Genomic DNA, 19,122 nt, shown 5'->3' with positions numbered 1-19,122 from the left:
AGGTTTTTTTAAGTTTTTGAAGTCTTTTTTGAAGTTCAAGGTCCTTTTGAAGTTTTCCCAGAACAGTTAGGCAAAGACACAGAGAAGATGAATGACTCCCCTCTATGTTTAAATAGTCAAATATGCAATAAATGGTAAAAGGCAGAGCCACCTTCCAGAAAATGAAAGCATTTGCCACACCATTGCCTTATTACCTATGCAGAGGTCCAGATAAGTTTCTGCTAGGATGAACTTTGCCTCCTCATTTCCAACTTCACGGGGACGTCTCAACTTGTAATCATTAATGAACTATGCCTGTAATGGAAGGGTGACTGTACAGTCTGGATATTGTTCAGAGCTGCTTTGGGAAACCAGAAGTTACTGAAGATGTCCAGCAGGTATCACAAAGCAGCAGCCGACGGCAATTTGGACCTCCTGAAAGAAGCCACTAGGAAAGACCTCAATACTTCAGATGAAGCCGGAATGACGCCCACCCTTCTGGCAGCATACCATGGGTATCTAGAAGCTCTGGAAGTCGTATGTCGGAGGGGGTAAGTCAATCAGCCTCCATTGCTTAAAACTTGTGGCTTAAAACTGTAATTTGTGCATCATTTTTCTAATGCCCCGATGACCTCAGACCCAGAAGGCTGAAAGCACAGTCATTTCTTTCAATGCATTGCCAAGAATTCTCTCTTTTCATTTGCAATGGCCCAGAACCTGCCAGCAGGTCTGTACGTGCAGTCGGTGAAGCCGCATTGACACCAGCGGGACCGCCTCATATATGGAGTCTGCAGGGAGCAGTTAGTGGGAGCAGGCCCCTGGGACCTCACCTCGCTGTAATGGAGGAAAAGTTGGCCGACAACCTTTGGTGATAACATATCTTTGAAACTGGCTCTAGAGAAACGCATTCTTTGAAACATTTTTAGCAAAAAATCTCTCTCATTTGCTTCCAAAGTGCAGTTGGTAGACACATGTGAAGGTTTAAGGCTTTCCAGAGGCAAGTCACAACTAATAGTTTTGAGATCGTAACATCTAAAATTGTTATTTCTCTGCTTTTTATAGTATTAGCAACTACCATCATGATAAAAATGTTCTGTTTCAGAAGCTGGGGTACAATACTTGCAAAACTGAAAAAAAAAACCCAAAAAAGTAAAGGATGGTTTTCTACAGGTTTATTTTCTAATAGTAATATTTCTGTTTGGTATCATTTAAATGTAGTACATGCTTAAAATGTATTATTGAAATGGTAATTACCTCCCCACCCTATGTACTCTCTTGCTTGGAGGCTACCTTTAAGTGTGGTTGTGTAATAAGATCTAATAAAAGAAAATCTGCTCTTGTGTAGAGATACAGTTAATAAAATAGTCCTTCTAGGCTGAGATGAAGATTAAGTTGACCTGTATTTTCAATCATAATAGTTTAAAGAAGATTGGAGGGAAAAGTTGAATAACTATTTGGATGTATCTGAGTTTTCTTTTATTAAAAATAGAATTGAAAATATGGAATAAAAATAGGCTTTTCATAGATTTGCTTTATAGCTCATTGAGCTCAGGTGCGGCTGTAATAACCCAATAAAAAAGACCTTTGGACTGCATGGTTATTGCTGTGTCCCCAGGAGAAGCAAAACTAGATTGACAGTTTTTCCACTCATATAATTAAGGCAACTCCAAGGAAATATCTAGAGTCAATAAAGGTTTGTCCCTGAACACCTAGAAGACAGAACAACTAGCTAAGGAACAAATAACAAAATAATTGTTTTCAAAATTTGAGTGAAAAATATGTCTTTTACCATATAAGCTGATAGAAGTCACAGAGGGTGACGCAAAGATCAGAATTTCTATGTATTTGTTATTTAATGTATTTCTAACTCTTTTTCTTGGTAGAGGACAGCTTTGGGACAGTATTGCCCTCAAAATCTTCAAACATATGCATTCACCTCTATTTTAATCCAAGATTTCTTGACACGATCAGCAAACTGGGGCTGCCAGAGATATGGCTGTAGTCTCACTGGTTTTCTTGGGAGAAGCTGAATTTTGGAAGACGTTCAATCTGTTCTGCAGTCAGTTAATGTTTTCTTGTGAAAAAGTATTTTAAATATTTTTGACAAATTCATCCTTTCCTTGAAGAGGTTTCCTGACAAAGGCACTGAGATACAAGATGGTTTTCTTCAGAGTGGTTGCAGATTTTAGGACTCTCAAGCTTGCAACACATTCAGCCCTTGGAAAACATAGCAATACTAACAATAAACCCCTTTCATCTTGAAATAGTTTATCTTCCCAGGCATCAGGAGGCGTTTTCTCTGTTTGCTTTGCAGGTACATGAATAAAGGCAAGACCAAGTAGCAGATCTCCTCCCTTTTGTGTGAGCCTCTTTCTTGGGAAAGCAGGGAAAAGGGGAGTATGAGAACCCAAAGTAGATGTAAACCTTATCCAAACTCCCACTGAGCTGGGAACAGACACTCTGGTTTGTCAATTGTTTGGGGCTCCAAGGCTGGCAGGCTCCACAGGGAAAAGAGGCCACAAACAGCTATAAAGTAACCTGGAGGAGGATGGACGACCCGGCAGTCCCAAGGCTTGGGATAATGCAGCCTGTTGGCTCATGTGGGAATTAAGGAATCTGGCACGCTCAGCCGCAGTCAGGCAATTCCCCAGGGCAGAGCCACAAAAGCAGAAATATGTACACATGGTTTCCATATGTCTAAGTGGAGAAACTTTGATCCTCAGCTGCAACCTCCTTGTAGAAATGCCTGCGGTCTCGCAGCCTGGCATGCTCAGACTTGCCATTGTTTCTCAACGCGAGCAGCTCCGTGTCTCAGCTCTGCAGGGACCCCCAACCTCTCTCTTGCCTGTGGCATTTCAGGCTGAAGGATGTTTTCAGATTTGGCCCTCAACAAATATGTTAGTGCTTTTCTTCAGAGATACTCAAAGCCAAAGATCAATGCTTGAAGGAGATTTTGTGATAGGACGTACCATTTCATTCGTAGTACAGCTGCTGTGGAACTAATCTCCAAAACATTGAAATGCTTAAACTCCCAAGAGTAGAAGTTCTCCTTGTAAATTTGGCCCCTGGCTCTGAAGTTATTAAAGGCTTTGGGCTACTGTGGCTGCCTTGGTTATTGGTCACAGACGGCTCAAGCTCTGTTCTGAACCATTGCTAATGTTGATTCTGCCAAATACGAATTAAAAGATTCAAGCCGATTCTCATCTGCAGGCAGCAGTTCAGTGTGAAGTCAGTGCAAGAGTTAAAAAGAAAGCAATACTTTTCACTGGCTTTAAATTCAATTGAAAAGACGTGGTATTTTATTTTCAAATGAGCTTCTGCTTTTCAAACCCCATGAGCAAAAGCAGCTTAAGGAGAACAAAAGAGCTGAAGAAAAACAACAGCATCTATCTGAGCTGATCTAATAGCAATGGAGACAAATGTGTAATCAGGGCTTTACTCCTAATCATTTACCTATCACCTACCAAAAACATTACTGCATGGGCTCATTAAATATGTATCACTGTGGCCAGTGAAGAATCCTCCTAATATTGTCTCTGCATTTGACATGCAAAAGAGAAGAGTCACCAAAAAGCCTTTAAAATATTCCACCCAAAAGCTATTGAAACAATTTTGCCATTAATTTCAATGAGTATAAGTTGAAGCCTGAGTCCACAGACAGGCAGGAATTAGAGCTTATGCCACACACACAGCCAAACTCAGTGCTCGTGCAAGTAAGTGCAGCACCATTCAGGAGGATGGAGCTAAGCTGACTCATTTTCATTGGGCTGTACCCCTCCTAGCAAAGCTGAGCTAAACATTTAGTATCTGTTCAATCCCACTGCAGTGCTATGCTTGGGTATGTCCAGCTCACTGTATGCTATTTTCCTTCTCAGAGGTGATCCAGACAAATGTGACATCTGGGGGAACACTCCTCTCCACCACGCCGCTTGCAATGGTCATATCCATTGTGTTTCTTTTTTGATCAACTTCGGTGCCAATATATTTGCTCTGGACAATGACCTCCGCACTCCCCTGGAGGTGGCTGCCAGCAGAGACCGCAATGAATGCGTCCGAATCCTGGACAAAGCTGCCACCGAGCAGAACATGCTGAACCCAAAGAAGGTCTCCAAACTCAAAGCGCAGGCCCAGAGGAATGTGGAGAAACAAATCAAGGAATGTGAGAAGCGCCAAGAGAAACACCAGCATGAAATGAACCAGAATTATATAAAAGAAAAGGTTGGCACAGTAAATTCTTCCAGAGGGACACACTCCAGAGTAAAGTTGCCTGGTCTCTTTGCTTCAAATACAGCAAGTCCTTTCTCCAAAAATCTGAAAGATACCTTCAAACTGAAGGCAAAAAAGACAGCTGGCAGCACAAGAAGCCAGGAAACACAAAGCAGTGACCAAGAGAATGGTACGGGTAGGAGAACTGTGATGCATTTGTTTGATGAGAAAGAGGAGGATGAATTGCTGAATGACCTCGGAGAGAAAAACTTTTCTGATAATGACAGTCAGCTCTCCATTTTTAAGCGGCCAGGTCTTGGCAAGATTGTATTTGGAAGGAATTTGGCTGCAGATGTAAATCCTGGAATTATGTCTTCTGAGAAGGAAGGTATAAGCTTTAAAATGTCCAGTGAGCTCTTTCAGTATGAAAATGCTGAGAATGGCAGGGAAGATGGTGCTGAAAATGGTGCTGATATCCCTTGGCACGAGGAAGAAGTTATTTGGGATGACGAGGAAGCAGAGAACACGCCCCTTGAGGTATTTCTAGCATCACAGATGCTGGATGAGTTTCTTCCAGTCTTCATGAGGGAAAAAATTGATTTAGATGCCCTGATGCTATGTTCTGATGAAGATCTACAGAGCATTCAAATGGAGCTTGGGCCAAGAAAGAAAGTCCTGAATGCCATGAATAAAAGAAAACAAGCACTCAAGAACCCTGGAAAGACCGTAGATACTTGCTTATAAATTAATATACCTGTTGCTGTAACCTGCACACTGATTCATTCTTTTCCTCTTTCCAAAGAGCATGCAATTCTTTTCAGATGTCTGCTAAAGCAAAAGGCAGAGAGGTTACCAATTGCTTTAGAAAGTAGAGCAAGGACAAAGATTTTTCTCTCTGGATAGATGGCTGTGGTGCACAGGATATTAATTCAAGCATATTCTGCCAAAAAGAAAGAATGTGAAGGTAAAAAACCTGAAAGCTATAGATTTAACCCTTTTTCTCCCAGAACTGTTCATGGAGATTGGATTTCTTCTCGTCGGAGTAACTTAAAATATTAGTGAAGGCCAGCCACACTACATTCCTTAATAAAGCCCTTCCCTTCTTCTCCAAAACCACAACGCAAAGAGCATTCCCAAAGCTTCAGAGCTTTGAGTTTTCTCCATTCGCTTCTGTTTGCTTTCTGATTGCTACAAACCGCCCTTCCTGGTACTGATGATATGTTAGAAATAGCATCTGCATCTTGATTTTGGCTATGGCTTATCGACTCTAGTAGCCTCTGAATGAATGTAAATAAGACTAATTTACAGCAAGTTTCATGTTCTTGTCAGTAAAGTGTTTTGCTACTGTATTGATATTAATTTAAAAATATATGAAGTACCTTGCCAGGAGACGTTCGGTGTGAGTTGTATATACTTTTCTCTTGTCTCATTAGGCTGGACCCAGTTGCCAGCACCCATCACATCCTAAATGGCACCAAGACTGCAATACTTATAACTACAAGAAGCTGAGGGTTTATTTTCAACATTTTTGATCTGTTTTGGTATATGCTCAGCTTGGTTCCTATAGGGTGCATTTGCCACGTGAAGTCCCAGAAACCAGGACTCTTATCACCCAGCATTTTCTGTTGGTTGTTGGCAGCCTCAGCCTGAAAACTGCATGTAACGCACACTCCCAGCTCATGAAAAGAGGAAGAAAATGAGGCTGTGCTTCTGTGGCAGCTCCTGTTCTTTACAGTCTATCTGGAGGCATTCACAGCAGGGTTCCCTTCATCTCTCTCGGGCCTGTTCCCTTGGGAAGATGGCACTATCTGATATGAATTAATCACTCCTGTTGAGTTTTGTGAATCTAATAAGGTGCTTGCAGCAGTCTTGCTCTGGCTAAGATCTCAGATTTTAGAGGCACAATTATTAGCAGGACTTTTATCTTTAAATCTCTTTTTATAGCTTTCCATTAGTCAGCTATGATTTTTTCCTTAGGGGTATACTGCATTTGTGGACGCTAATCCTAGTTAATAATCTATTTTTTCACACTTCCTTCTTTCCACATCTTCTTCTTGTTACTTGGATTTGTATATTTTAACTCCTTTTCTTGGCTGGACTTTATACTGCATTCTTTCCTCCTTGGATTCCTGTACTTCAGCAGTTGATATTTTCTTATATTAAGCAGTCACATCAGAGTCCTGTTCTGTGCAACCTTAAATGACTGCTGTGCTTAGCACAGTAATTAAATCAGATGGCATCCCCCCAGACTCTGTGTTATTAACCTGCTGGGTTGTTTTCATTTTGGCCAAGAAACTCCCAAATGTGTAACAAAGCAAGAAGGAAATGATGAATCTTACATATTTGAGGGCATATGACGAGTGGATTTTGAAGGGTCAAATCCTATCATTCTCAGTCACATAACTGATGTATTTGCTGTTCTTTACCTGCCCAAATGCTTGTGACCTGCCCACAACACACCATCAAAACATCAGTGAGCGGTGTCACTCGGGGAGGACCTGCCCAGTAACTGCCATTATCACAGAACAGCCTCCGCAGTTCTGTGATAGGCCCCAAGCATCTCCAAACTGCACCGAAGATCCGCCTGACTGCTGCGGCCTCTGACAACCAGGGATAATGGCAGAAACTATCTGCACATAAACGGATCGACTCAGTTGTCACAAGCATCCAGCGTGTTTTGGGATGTCCTTAGGTGTGCGCAGTAACTCTGTGGAGCTAGCAGATACAGCACAAGATCTACGGGAAGGAGTTCCTTGGCCTTCCGGAACTGCATCTAGAGACTGAATAAGAAGCCCCAGAGCACCCCATGTGTCACCTATTTTTAGGCAACTGAATCAACCCCATATATATACACCCTTTTAAAATAAATTTTCTTTAAAAAAAAGTGCAATAGTGTTAATCCTTTCTTACAGGGTGGTCCTGGAAATTGGCCTCTGGTATAAAGCAGCCATGTGGAACAACTTGGGGGGGATAATAAAAAGGAACAGTCACATTTCAGTTTTTTCCACTTATGTGCTTTACTGTTTTCAAAACTTTTTCACCGACCCCTTTGTTTCTTTTGTAATGTGAAGTATCTAAATTAGTGAATCCCAGATCTGACTTAGTAATGTTTGTACAGCGCAGTTCGGTTGGAGACACACTATGTATCACGTGCAATCTTATAGCCCAATCCAAACCCAAATCATAAAACCATAGGATCTCACATGACCACAGCCCTGCCAAGTACAAGATTCTCCTTCCTTAATGATGTAATACTCTGCACTGGACAAGCATCAAGAGGAGGGAACGTGCAGCACAGGACAATGACTGCAAAACTGAGTATCACAGTGGAGCAGAGCAGTCTTAATTTATTTTCCCCTTTACATTCAGTGATCACATTTACTGAGAGAGTAGTCAGTGCAACAACTTGAATACTTTCTTCCTCATCTTCAAAAAAAACAGAAACAAAACCACCAAACACCCCCACCCAAAACAAAACGGACAACAAAAGTTAAAGAAAAACAGCAGTATCTATTTAATTTTAACATAAATGCAAGTTACAAATCAGAGTGTCAAGAAATTGTGTAAGAGAAGGAAACATGGAAATTAAGGCTATTATTTCCCCTCAAAAAAATCTAAAGATGGCATCCAAGCAACGCCCATTGTAATTGAATCAAATCTTCATGAATTCAGAGGTACAATGCTGAAGCCAGGCTCCCAGAACCTCCTATTGCCAATGAAAGCAGAGAACACTGTGGGTTTTCAGAACCAGGTTTTTGGACTAGTTCCATCTACTTTTAAAGTGCACAGCCTGTAGAAGAGTACATGTGAAAATAAACTGTATTTGTCTTCTTCCCAAACACTATGTCTCACTTCAAATTACAAACCTTGTTTTACACAGGCACAGAACTGGGATAATATTGTCATAAGTAGTAAGTGCAAGTTTCCATACAGTTCTTGAATTATGGAACATTGATGGCTGTCACGTTTGTCTCACACTAGTGGAGTTCTCCATTGCTGAAGTCAACACATACATTTCTGACCACTTCAGAAATGACATAGAAGAAAAAACACATGTAAAAATAGAAGGGTAATTTTGCTACAGTTAAAAAATGCAAAAGCTTATAGAGAAATTTCTGTTCTTGTTTCTGCCGACATAAACAAGGTCAATGGAGTTAGATTTCTATCCACACGAACACATCCTTTGGCCCTATTCACTTACCGGTCCGGTACCCTTCCATGCTAAGACTCTGCAAATTACAAACTGCCACTTACTACTTTTTTTCCAAATAGTTTACACCAGGCTTATGACAAAGTATTATTTACATCACACCTGCACTGTACTCATTAACCTCTTCTATACTTACTTATGCACCATCAAGGGTTTTAACACTAACTGCTTCTGAACCTCCTTCCTGTTGCTCTGCTGTATTCCACTGGGACCGTTATAGAATGACCATGTCATCTAACTCTTCCACAGAGTGAAGAAACACTTAATAGCCTGCATGTAATAATATGTAAGTAGAAATAAACTCTAGCCTGAGACAGGAATTTGTTTCCAGGGCAATAGCTATTCTTCAGCAGATGCTCAATCTTTTGTGAGGCAGTTGCATAACAGCACAAAACTGGAACTTTTCCTTATGTAGAACATCACTGGGTTCCTCCGCCAAGAAAGGCTCATGGAAATTCTTGCCCCAGCAAATACCCACTGGGATAAAAGAACAGTTACCAATTGATGCATAGTACAGCCAAGCTGAAAATATTTGCCTGTATACTTGAAGTTTATCCTACTGAAATCAATTTGCATGGTTCCAATCTTCAAGAAGCTTAGAAAAAGTACTTACAAACACCATAGATTAATAAAAAATCTCCCCACAGAATATAGATAAAAGTTAAATCAAAACACACTTTTAGAACGCACATTTTGGGTGACTCCTTGCAATATGAAAATGGCAATATCCCACCCAGGAATGTACTAAGGGAGGTACTGAGTATAGTTTCCTCCCAGTTAAAATGTACATAATATTAGCTCTGATTTTTTGCACTCTAAGTCTTCCTGAGCCACATCTTTTACAAAAACAGAGAGAAATCTAACTGCACGGAGGCATCATTATTTATATAAACTCCTACTCAGGAGTGTGCTCTTAAATGAAAAACTATTGGGTCTGAGGGCAGAGACAGGGGATTGTGGGGGGTGAAAGTAAGGCTGGTGACTTCCGAATCCCAGTCTGAGCTGGAAGGGAAGGGGTGTCCAGGAGTCAGGGGTGGGCTGTGTTCCCAGGAGAGACTGAAGACTAGGTTACTGTCAGTGTAGCACTGAAACCCACAGTTGCGTTTAAAGTACCATCACAGCTAAATATGATGCCAGAGTCCATTCTCCAAACTGATATATTTTACTCCAGTATGAATTAACTCTCTAAAAAAAACCAAAATATACCCACAGACTTCTGCTACATAAATAATTAGGAAGGAAAGGCATCGATTCCAGAATTATACCAAAATATGTAAAAATACCATTGTTAGTATCACTGCAAACATCTAATACTTGCCATTACATGAGATATTTATTAGTAATACTGCACGTATCTAATACTTGCCATTAGAAAACTGTAGAAATTAGTCTATTGCTGAAATTTTACTTTTCCTTCTTGAATGTTCTAGAAGGGCCACATTCAGATAGGATTGGTGCCTTTCTTGTTAACAAAAGATCCAAGGAAACTAAGTGCAAACAATTTTCTTGGCCTCATTAGCATTGTAGTCTTCTCTCTTCAGTTACCAGCTGACCATGAGTCATAAACAAATTTTGCTGCTACTGTATCTTCAACTGCCATCCCTGAAAAAGAATTGAAGTCACCTTCAAACAGTTCTTCAGCTGTACAAAATAATTTAGCTTCAGAAGGGAACAGAAGGACTCAGGAAATTATCTAACTGGACAGGAACAGGAATCATTCCCCATCCCAAGCACCTACAGTGTTATGTTCAAAGTTTATAGCCATCGTGTAACTGTTAGGTGTGCTACATGAAATTAATGTAATAGTATGAATCTAATTTTCAGTGTTCATATCACAACTTGGCCCTTTCGGACCTCCTTCCCCCCAAACATCAACTCCAATGCCACAGTACACTGCCACATTGTCTGTAGGTCAGACAGACTCCAGGGGCATAACAGCAGGGCATTCGGGTTGGAGCTGTACTAATAAACGCTGCAGAAATGTGTTGAACAATTCTGAAATGGAAAGTGTACTTCTTCCTATTGCTTGTTTGCTCTCCTATCACTTTTCGTTACATCAGTCCTGCTAGATATAAATAAGAAGGGAAATAAAAAGGAAAAATGCAAATCACATTCTAGTTTCTTCTGGACAGTGCATTGCCACAACAGTTTTGAAGATGATGAGCAGCTTTCCCACGCATGGAGGGCCTAATAAATAACAAGGCATTGTTTTCTGTCAGACTTGTACACAGGAGGGGCTGTTCTTACCCAACGATTTAAACACTGTTGTTTTCTCAGGCAGGGCTGGTTTCGTACCCTTCACTACCTCTCCCAGCTCAGCAAAAATCTCTGCCTGTGAAACACACACATATTTATACAAAAACGTAATATCCATACATACATTAGGAGAAAAACTTTTTTTCTGAGTGACTTCCAAAGAAAGAACTCCTCCAGTTCTGCTATCCCAGAACTGATTGCTTTCCATGTTGAAGCGGATCAGTATTCAGACAAATAATACAGGAACTGAACAGAAATCACAGAGGAGTGGAATGGTTTTCAGAGAAAAACAGCTGTCAGACTTTCCTCAGTCAGTAAGTACAGTGGATAGCTTGTTACTTATCCAAAACAACACATGGGGTTCCACACACCTTACCATATCTGGACCTCTTATGTTAAACCTCAAAAATGGAAACCATATTTGTTCTGCAAAAACATTAAAAGAGAAAAAAACCACTCCATTAAACCTAAAAGAGTCCCTGCTGTCAAATTTCTGCAGATCACTAACTGTCTGCTTGGCTTCTGTCGTCCATGCTCTACAGGTCTGGTGTGTGTCAATCACACTGAAATATTACGGGAAGAAAGTTACAGATTTTAACAAATAGATTTGAAAAATATTTAACATAATTACCAAATAGTGCAGGAAATGTAGGTCTTTCAAAACCAATACTTTGTTATTGTACACAAAGGCCAATGCTGAAAACATGCTGCTGTAATATGGTGCCATGTAATGGTTGACACAGAGGTTGCATGGTTTTGGCATAGATATATAGAAGTCTCAGTGTGAAACCAGTTTATCTTTCAGCCTGTGCCTGGAAAGTGTTAACAACTACATCTGATGCTCTAAAAAGTTTCAGTGCAGCACATCATTAGTACCAACTCGTTTCAAACGCAAGCCAATTGCCACAAAAATAAAGTCCCTAATTTAAGAAAGTCTTACCCCTGATAATATAACATCTCCCGATTCTGTAAGAGCAGCCTCTCTGGAATCCACAAACAGAACTGAGTTCTTCATCACTTCATCGTCCAGTTCTCTCCAGTCTGGTCTGCTTGCTCCAACAGCTAAGACAACAAAACTGGTGAACTTGGGAGGAATGTTTAAAACAAATTCAAACCACATTTTGTCCAAAAGACAAGTGTGAAGTAACAATGGACGTTATTGTGGAAATGTAATACACAAACAATCTGATGTTAGCACTGGAGACATGTTGATTGATACAACTCAGAAAAATAGGATGTGCCTGAGCAACTGGGAAAAATCCTGGATCTCTCTCAACCTGACCTCAGCCGTAACACTGACATATATATGACCCGTTTCTGTAAGGTGCGAACCCCCTAAATTTCCACTGATGTCAATGAAAGATGACATTGGGTCCAACCCTCCAAACTACAGCTCATTAAAATGTACAGCACCCTTGACCTCTAGTCATGCAGATGCTGCTGCCAACAAAAGTCTTATATTCCCCATAAACAGAGCCGGAACAACTGGAATCAATTGGCCTTTGCATTTCAACCTGCTGAAGCATTAAACTGCAACTCTTCAGGAAGCAGAAGTGAGATTCTTTGCTGGCAGTTTCCACCTCTTTGGTACACTAGTCAAACTGCTCCTTCCAAATAATGCTGGCAGAGAAGAGAAGGGGAGGTAGCTCTGCTTAGCCCTTCGTCATCTCACATCAATACAAGAAATGTAAAGATATGTATAGGTACAAAACAAACAAGCCTTTGCTAGGAGCCTTGAAAGTGACACCAGTAAGAAAGTGTGACATAATTATTCTGTTCTGCTTACAGAAGGCGCCATTAGAATAAACTTTGATCATTTGGTGACGCAACTCATGGAAGGTAAGACTACAACTCTTCTGCAGACAAACAGTAACCTGTTTCTGTGACTGCCAAATTAAGAAGTTTTTGTTGCTTTTTATTTTTTTAAGCAGAGTTAACTAACACCTAATACAGCTCCTCTAAAACATTCAATATTTCATTTGTCAGTAGAGCATCTGTGTCAGCAGACTCTGGGTAACTGAGGCATAAGAAAATCATCTCCCTTTGTCCATTATCTCTTGTACCCTTGTCTTTCATCAGATCATTACCAAATGCCCTGAATTTTACAGTCCTTTCATTTGATCCAGACTGTTTGTTATGCGTCTATAGAGAAAAACAAGATTTAAAGAATCCCTCCATTATCCTGAGCAAATAAGAACCAAAATATTGTGCAGCAAAGACTTGCACATGCAGAGAGTTCAATGTTACTAATTAGAATTTTTAAACCTATAGCCTTCTATTATTTCCTTGTAACTTTATAAGCAGTACAAATTGAGTAAGTTATGGATTTTCACTTATCAGGAGAAACTGAAAACAAATCAAGGAGCTTAACTTTTCAAATATAGCAAGACCACTATCAACCTGCTATGGGCTAAAACAGTTATACTGTAGTCAAATGTTTTTTAAAAGTGTCCAACTGTTATGGAATAATAAATTCCATGTTGCTTGGATGTCTCTTCAATCAGCACAAATGCCTCAATGGAGAGAAAAAAAAAGGCAAAGAAAGGAGAGGGGTCTTTTGTATGTGTTGCCTCAGTGACTGTAGACCTTAATTGATTTTGGTTGTACTTCTGGCTTCCATGCTGTGACATAACACAGACAACAACATTCAATGACAAAGGACTAAACTGAGTTTGAAAAATTGGTAGGATGCTGCTGGAATGTGGGACCTTCCTTTAAATTGTTCCCTTTGACAAGTCGCTTTTGTCTTATTACCATGCCATTTGGAAAGTGCACAAGGTCATCTGAACCAGGCCCACAATTAATAAAATAAACAAATGTGGACATGTCCAGAGACTCCAAACAATAGCGGGGTAACATCATTACAAGGCAGGCAAAAAAAAAAGCGCCCCCCAAACCTCACCATAATTACAGGTCAAATTGTGAAGTTCTTAACTCAGTTATTGCATCTTTTTAACTCAAGTAAAAAAAAAAAAAAAAAAAAAAATCAACGACCAGCCCAAAAAGGAACAAATAAGAGGAGCTTACAAAATACTGTGAAGAAAAGATGACAACTACCAGGGAAACAGCAGAATGAGCAGGAATCACTTTGGAAATAACATGTTTGTATGGGTTATTTAAATGGAGAGCAAGGTGAGCATCAAGTGACAACATGGTAGCAAAGATGATGCATCATTAGGGAAAAAAGCATATCCCATGCTCTAGCAAACATCCAGTGCTGGAATATGCAGGAGTTCTGGCTCTAGAAAACCAGGAAGACAGGGCTGGGAAAAGTGGTCCTCACTAAAGGGGAAAAGTCAAAATGGAAAGAACATTCATTCTGAGAAGCACAGAGTGTTGCTTTTCAACAGTTTTTGATGCTAAACAACATGATAATAAATATATCCTTTAAACGATGACAACATAGCATACCATTGATATGGGCACCTGGTTTTACCCAGTCTCCAAACAAAATTGGTGTTGTTGCCATAGTGACTGTTATAATCACATCAGCCCCACTAACTGCCTCCTGAGCAGAAGAGCAGACCTGCACTGGACCATTAACTGAATTCGCAAACTTCACCGCCTTCTCTTTGGTGCGATTCCATATCCTGACCTTCAAGGAAAAAAAAAACCAAAACAGATTAGCTTGGAGAATTTCTCCTTGCTGAAACAGAACACTGTTTCAGTTTTCAGTAGATAATTACATGTATCCTAAACATGGGGTTTTTTCCCCCTTTAATGTTCTCGTCACACAAGTGACTAAATTTCACGTGTGCAGCTACATTTGAATGACTCTTTTGTGATGCCAGAATAACAGCTCCTTGTAGAGCTGTATTTACAAAATACAAATATTTTCAACAAATATATTTAAGGGAAAGTCACAGAAAGCTCATCCAAGTATGGCATACACAGTAGGATTTTCTTAAAGAGAGAGAAAAAGCCATCTGAAACTTGACTGTGTTTCCACACACCCCCCTTTTTTGGTTGGTTTTTTTTTTTTTTTTAAAGACCAACATTTGAGCAAGAAATTCTACAGCTGTTCAGAGTATTCTTGGATTCTGAATCAAAATATAATTAACCCCTTAACTTCACCGGCTGTAGTATGGTCTATTTATATTAAGTACTCCTGAAACATAATAAAGAAAAATAGATGTATCCTGTTAAGATGTGTCCATTACCTCTTTAAATGTGAACAGCTCCGTGAAGATATCATAATGGCTATATGCTTGAACACCAGCTCCCAAAATGCACAGCACTTCTGCAAAAGCTGGCATTAACAACTAAACAGTATCAAATATAAAAAAAAAAGGACAATATATTAACAGATATGATAAATATATAGCAAAATACTACAAAAGAAAGCAGTATCCTTAGTCCTTTTAAACAAAAAAATGTTTTTATGCAAAAGCTAGTATTGATACATATTAATATAAACCAATATTCAATTACCACTATATATATAATTTTTTAAAATTCAAAAGCTAGTGTCAATAGCACCAAAGTACATCTTGGCTTGATTCCAGTTTTGAATTGTCCGACTCTTGAAATTCAGACTTAACATGCAACAGCATGAGCCAATGCAAATTCTGGGGCCTCAGCACACTCTAATATTAGCATAATGTATTACACCTAGGTGACTAATTAAGTGTAAAACCATAGCATTGACGTTCTGTGCTGGCTGAAAACAGGACTCATAATACCAAAAGCTATCAGTACTGAAAGTGGTAGTTGTGTGGGTAAACTGGTCCTGGTAGCCCCAAACTAAACTTCTTTTTCAATTCACTGAAGCCATAAATCATACCACAAGCATATCTTGGCATTGTAAGAGTCATGATACGTATGCATCAGGCACTGTAAAAACAGGGATGGTTCTGAGGAACAAATATTAAAATTCAGTTCTATGGTGACTTTCATTTTCTGGTTTAGTTCTTGCCTGTGATTCCCCAGTACTTGGCAAAGGGGAAGAGAGGGCTGCTGGAGTTCAGCCCTAAGCTATCCTTGTGTCTTGTTTATGCATTTGCTGTGGCCACTTGCTTCTGTATAAAAAGCTTTAGAATTGTCTAGGCTCTCAACGTTTTTCTGCTGCAAATAAATTGAAAAAAAATCTCATTGATCCTATTTTTCAGTAGCAAGAACTCTTTTTAATGTTCCTTTCAAAGACTCTGAAGCACTGATTTCAAAGGTTCCTTGCATAAAAGCACGGGTCTTTGAAAAGCAAATGCCATAAAGAGGACAAGATGACAACTATGACCTAAACTCAAACACTCCTGAAAATTTCCCAAAACAGCAGACGACAATGAAGGATTTGAAGTCCCTTCAGCAGCCAAGCTCCTTTGAGGCCAGCAGAGCCTTGACTGTGTAAAAACTGTCAGAACTGCCTGAGTATAGAATGGCTGAGATTGATGAGGTCCTATAACCTCATGTCTGAGGAATCCATTGTAAATTGTTCTGTCCCTTGGACCAGGGGAAGCTCTTGGGGACAGGTTCTTCACTCCAATTTTATGTCAGTTTAGCTCTATTGCCATGGATAGAGTCACACTAGCATGAAGACTGCCACTAACGAAGTGGTGAGATCAGCCTTCACTCTGATGCAAAGCTGATGGATGAAAAACAGAAGTATTTTTCAGCTCTGGCCCCCTTCTGATTGCCTCATCCTTTGAGGTGAAGACTAAAACCCCGCTGCGCAATGGACGGTGACTTGCTCTCTTCCCATGATTAGCAGCCCAGCCAAATATAGTTTTAAAAAAAGAATTCAAAACAATTTCCAACTGAAATTGAAATGATGTAGCGCTACATACAGCAAGATACATCTCGCCTGTCTTCAGACACTGAAGTTTATGGCTGTAGTCAGGGATAGTCATCTGGACATCTTCCAGTGACAACAGAGAGACTGACCAACAGCCAGCCACCTCTGGACAAGCCATCCCTCTATCCTGGGCATCATCTATCTTAAGAGGACCCACATTGCCCCCTGGAAATGTGCCTTTTTCCTCTTTCTCCAGGTCCAGTGCAACCCACCTGTCCTGGCCCAACAATAGAAAACGTACATCTAAACAAAAACTGAATTTACCACCACAGCTGCATCACCCAAAGCCATAAAGGAGCACGTTAAGACAAGCACAAAAGAAAGACAATGACAGAGGAAGACACCTCAGTAAATTCCCAGAGGAGCGCGCAGAACGAGCCACAAAAACATAGTTCAGATTCCTTCTCCAATCACACACACAAAGTGTTAAAGCCAGACATGACTCACTCAAAACAGAAAATTGCACTTTTAAGTTTTCCCTGAAGATACGTATGTTATCATAAATCTAATTTAAAGCTGTATTTGATGAAAATTCACATGCACTGAAAGCTGTTTACATCATTCCCTCTAGTTATTTTGTATATAACACCACTAACTGATTCTGTCCCGATTTAGGAAACAGGAGACATACCTTGGTAGCGATTGCAGAAACTGCAGCTGTTCGTTTTGCTGTAATGACGCTGCCATCTAGGACCTTAAAAAAAAAAAAAAAACCAGACTGAAATGAACACTGAAAACATGAGTAAATACCAAACATTTCCATCCAATTTGTGAATTACGTGATATTACAACGCACAGATAAAAATATAAAAGTTGGTAATTATAGCAACCACGAACCATATAAAATCGCACGTTTAAACTGGGCAGATTCTCTGTCTATTGCAGTTCTTCCATGTCATTCCACCAGCACAAATGGAGTGAAAACTGGTCAGAGCTGAGCCATCCGTAACTCACACAGCTCTTCATGCACCGCACTTCCCTGGTTCTCCAACACAGGGAATAGATCGATGTAACTGCAATACTCTGCACTCCCCTAAGACCAGGGACCAGTGCAAACTGGCAGTGGTTCACAGGTCCTGCACTGCCCTGGTCTGTACAAAGGGATGACAGGGAACCATGGAATTCCTTTAATATGTATCATACACAGTGGGGCACTCCTGCCTCAATGTGTATTAGCTACAGCGTGCAAATGAATTAAGGGGCTTAATTCTTTACTCAGCAAAGTTTTTTTTTCCTTTCAAATGCAAGGTAAACTTTTCCTGATCGTTTCTCTCTTCCAGTCACTCTGCGAGTCAGATTCCCTTCAAATCACAAGTAGCAGTAAAGAGCAGACAGAGCACAGTTTAACACCTATGAAAGATACAAGGCTTTAGGCCAAATCCTCATTTGGCACAAACACATCTTCACTGGTGATGTAGGTAAACTCAGGCCAATCTACACCAGTTCCAGCTTTTAAGAATCAGAAAGGAGAACTGACAGAGCATTAACAGGGAAGAACACAGAAGCACGCATGAAACGCACAGCTTTTAAAGAACCGTTTCTGGGGTCAAGTAAGAGGACAGTCGCTTGGTGAGACGGGACGGAGGAATCCTTCTTGTGCTCATAAAAGGTCACCAACTTCGTTGTCAGAGCATCGTCTGCGGCACTGTAAGCAGGCATGACTCCTAGGAACCTTGTAAGAGAATTACTTACATTACTTACGTACCTTTAGCATGGGCGCCTACGGCCACCGGAGTGGTTAACATCAAGCTACTACTGACCAGTTAATCAGTAACTCGGTTCCAACGACCTTTTTTGACGCTCTAATTCCTTCCACCCCGTCCCCTCCCCAGGCCCGGCCCCCCGTTGCCGCGACCCCCTTTCCTCGCTCCGGAGGGGCCGCACCTCCTACCGCCGGCGGGCGCGGGCGGCATTCCCCCGCCGTCCCCCGCCGGGGCTCCGCCAGGCCGCCCCCTCGCAGCGCCCACCCCGCCTGCCCCGCCGCCGGGAAGGCGGCCCCGCTGCCCGCCCGCCTCACCCGCCGTGCCGGTGCACCGGCACCACGGTGCGCACGGGCTGCACGACGCCTCCCGCCGCGCCGGCCGAGAAGTTGGCCAGGGCGGCCTCCAGCGCCGGGAGCAGGAGGCTGGCACGGTGCAGGTGCTTCTCCACCTCCTCGGCGCCGATGAAGACGGGCGGAGCCGAGCCCATGGCGAGCACCGGCCGGACGAGACAGGGCTGCGGCACCGCGTACCGCCCCGCACCGCCGCTAAGTACTCGGCGGGACGCCCCCGCCCCCCGTCCCGGCCCCGCGGCGGCACCGCCCCGCGGCCCCCCCCGCACCCCCGCTGCGGGCCGCCGGGGTCCCAGCTCCCCCTCCGCGCCGCGCTCCCCTCACGGGCATGGCGGACACGCCCCCACGACCGCTAAGGGCCGTGCCGCGGCTCGAGGCGAGCTCCGACGCCCCGGGAGCGGCCGCGCCCCCTCAGGCGCCGCCGCCGCCGCCACCCCTTCTCAGGCGCCGCCGCGGGGGAAGGCGGCTGCGAACGCCACGAAATGGGTCTGCCGTGAGTCGTTTACGGTTCGCCCCCACCCGGAGGCACCACCGGGACCCCCGCGCCCCGAGGGCTGGAGCAACGCCCCCCGGTGGCCGGGAGGTTGCGGCACTCTGCGCATGCGCACAGCCGTCCCGGAAGCCCGCGAG

General features: G+C 42.0%; 2 protein-coding genes across 2 annotated transcripts; one reads left to right on the top strand and one right to left on the bottom strand.

Moving 5' to 3' along the window:
- Positions 1–334: 334 nt before the first annotated feature.
- ANKS4B (ankyrin repeat and sterile alpha motif domain containing 4B) lies at positions 335–5,576 on the top strand. Its single transcript, XM_076350843.1, has 2 exons — positions 335–530; positions 3,855–5,576. Exons 1-2 carry the CDS (start codon positions 367–369, stop codon positions 4,927–4,929), a joined length of 1,239 nt encoding a protein of 412 aa, XP_076206958.1. The 5' UTR covers positions 335–366; the 3' UTR covers positions 4,930–5,576.
- Positions 5,577–7,675: 2,099 nt separating this feature from the next.
- CRYM (crystallin mu) lies at positions 7,676–18,657 on the bottom strand. The gene is made up of 8 exons (XM_076350746.1): positions 18,457–18,657; positions 17,961–18,111; positions 17,071–17,133; positions 14,812–14,913; positions 14,063–14,246; positions 11,592–11,713; positions 10,643–10,727; positions 7,676–9,997 (listed from the first exon to the last, which is right to left on the bottom strand). Exons 1-8 carry the CDS (start codon positions 18,627–18,629, stop codon positions 9,933–9,935), a joined length of 945 nt encoding a protein of 314 aa, XP_076206861.1. The 5' UTR covers positions 18,630–18,657; the 3' UTR covers positions 7,676–9,932.
- Between the last annotated feature and the right edge of the window lie 465 nt (positions 18,658–19,122).

This window comes from Aptenodytes patagonicus, chromosome 13 (assembly GCF_965638725.1).
Source record: "Aptenodytes patagonicus chromosome 13, bAptPat1.pri.cur, whole genome shotgun sequence".
Classification (NCBI taxonomy): domain Eukaryota; kingdom Metazoa; phylum Chordata; class Aves; order Sphenisciformes; family Spheniscidae; genus Aptenodytes; species Aptenodytes patagonicus.
The sequence above is the reverse complement of the archived record's forward strand: the minus strand, read 5'-3'. Positions and strand labels throughout refer to the sequence as shown.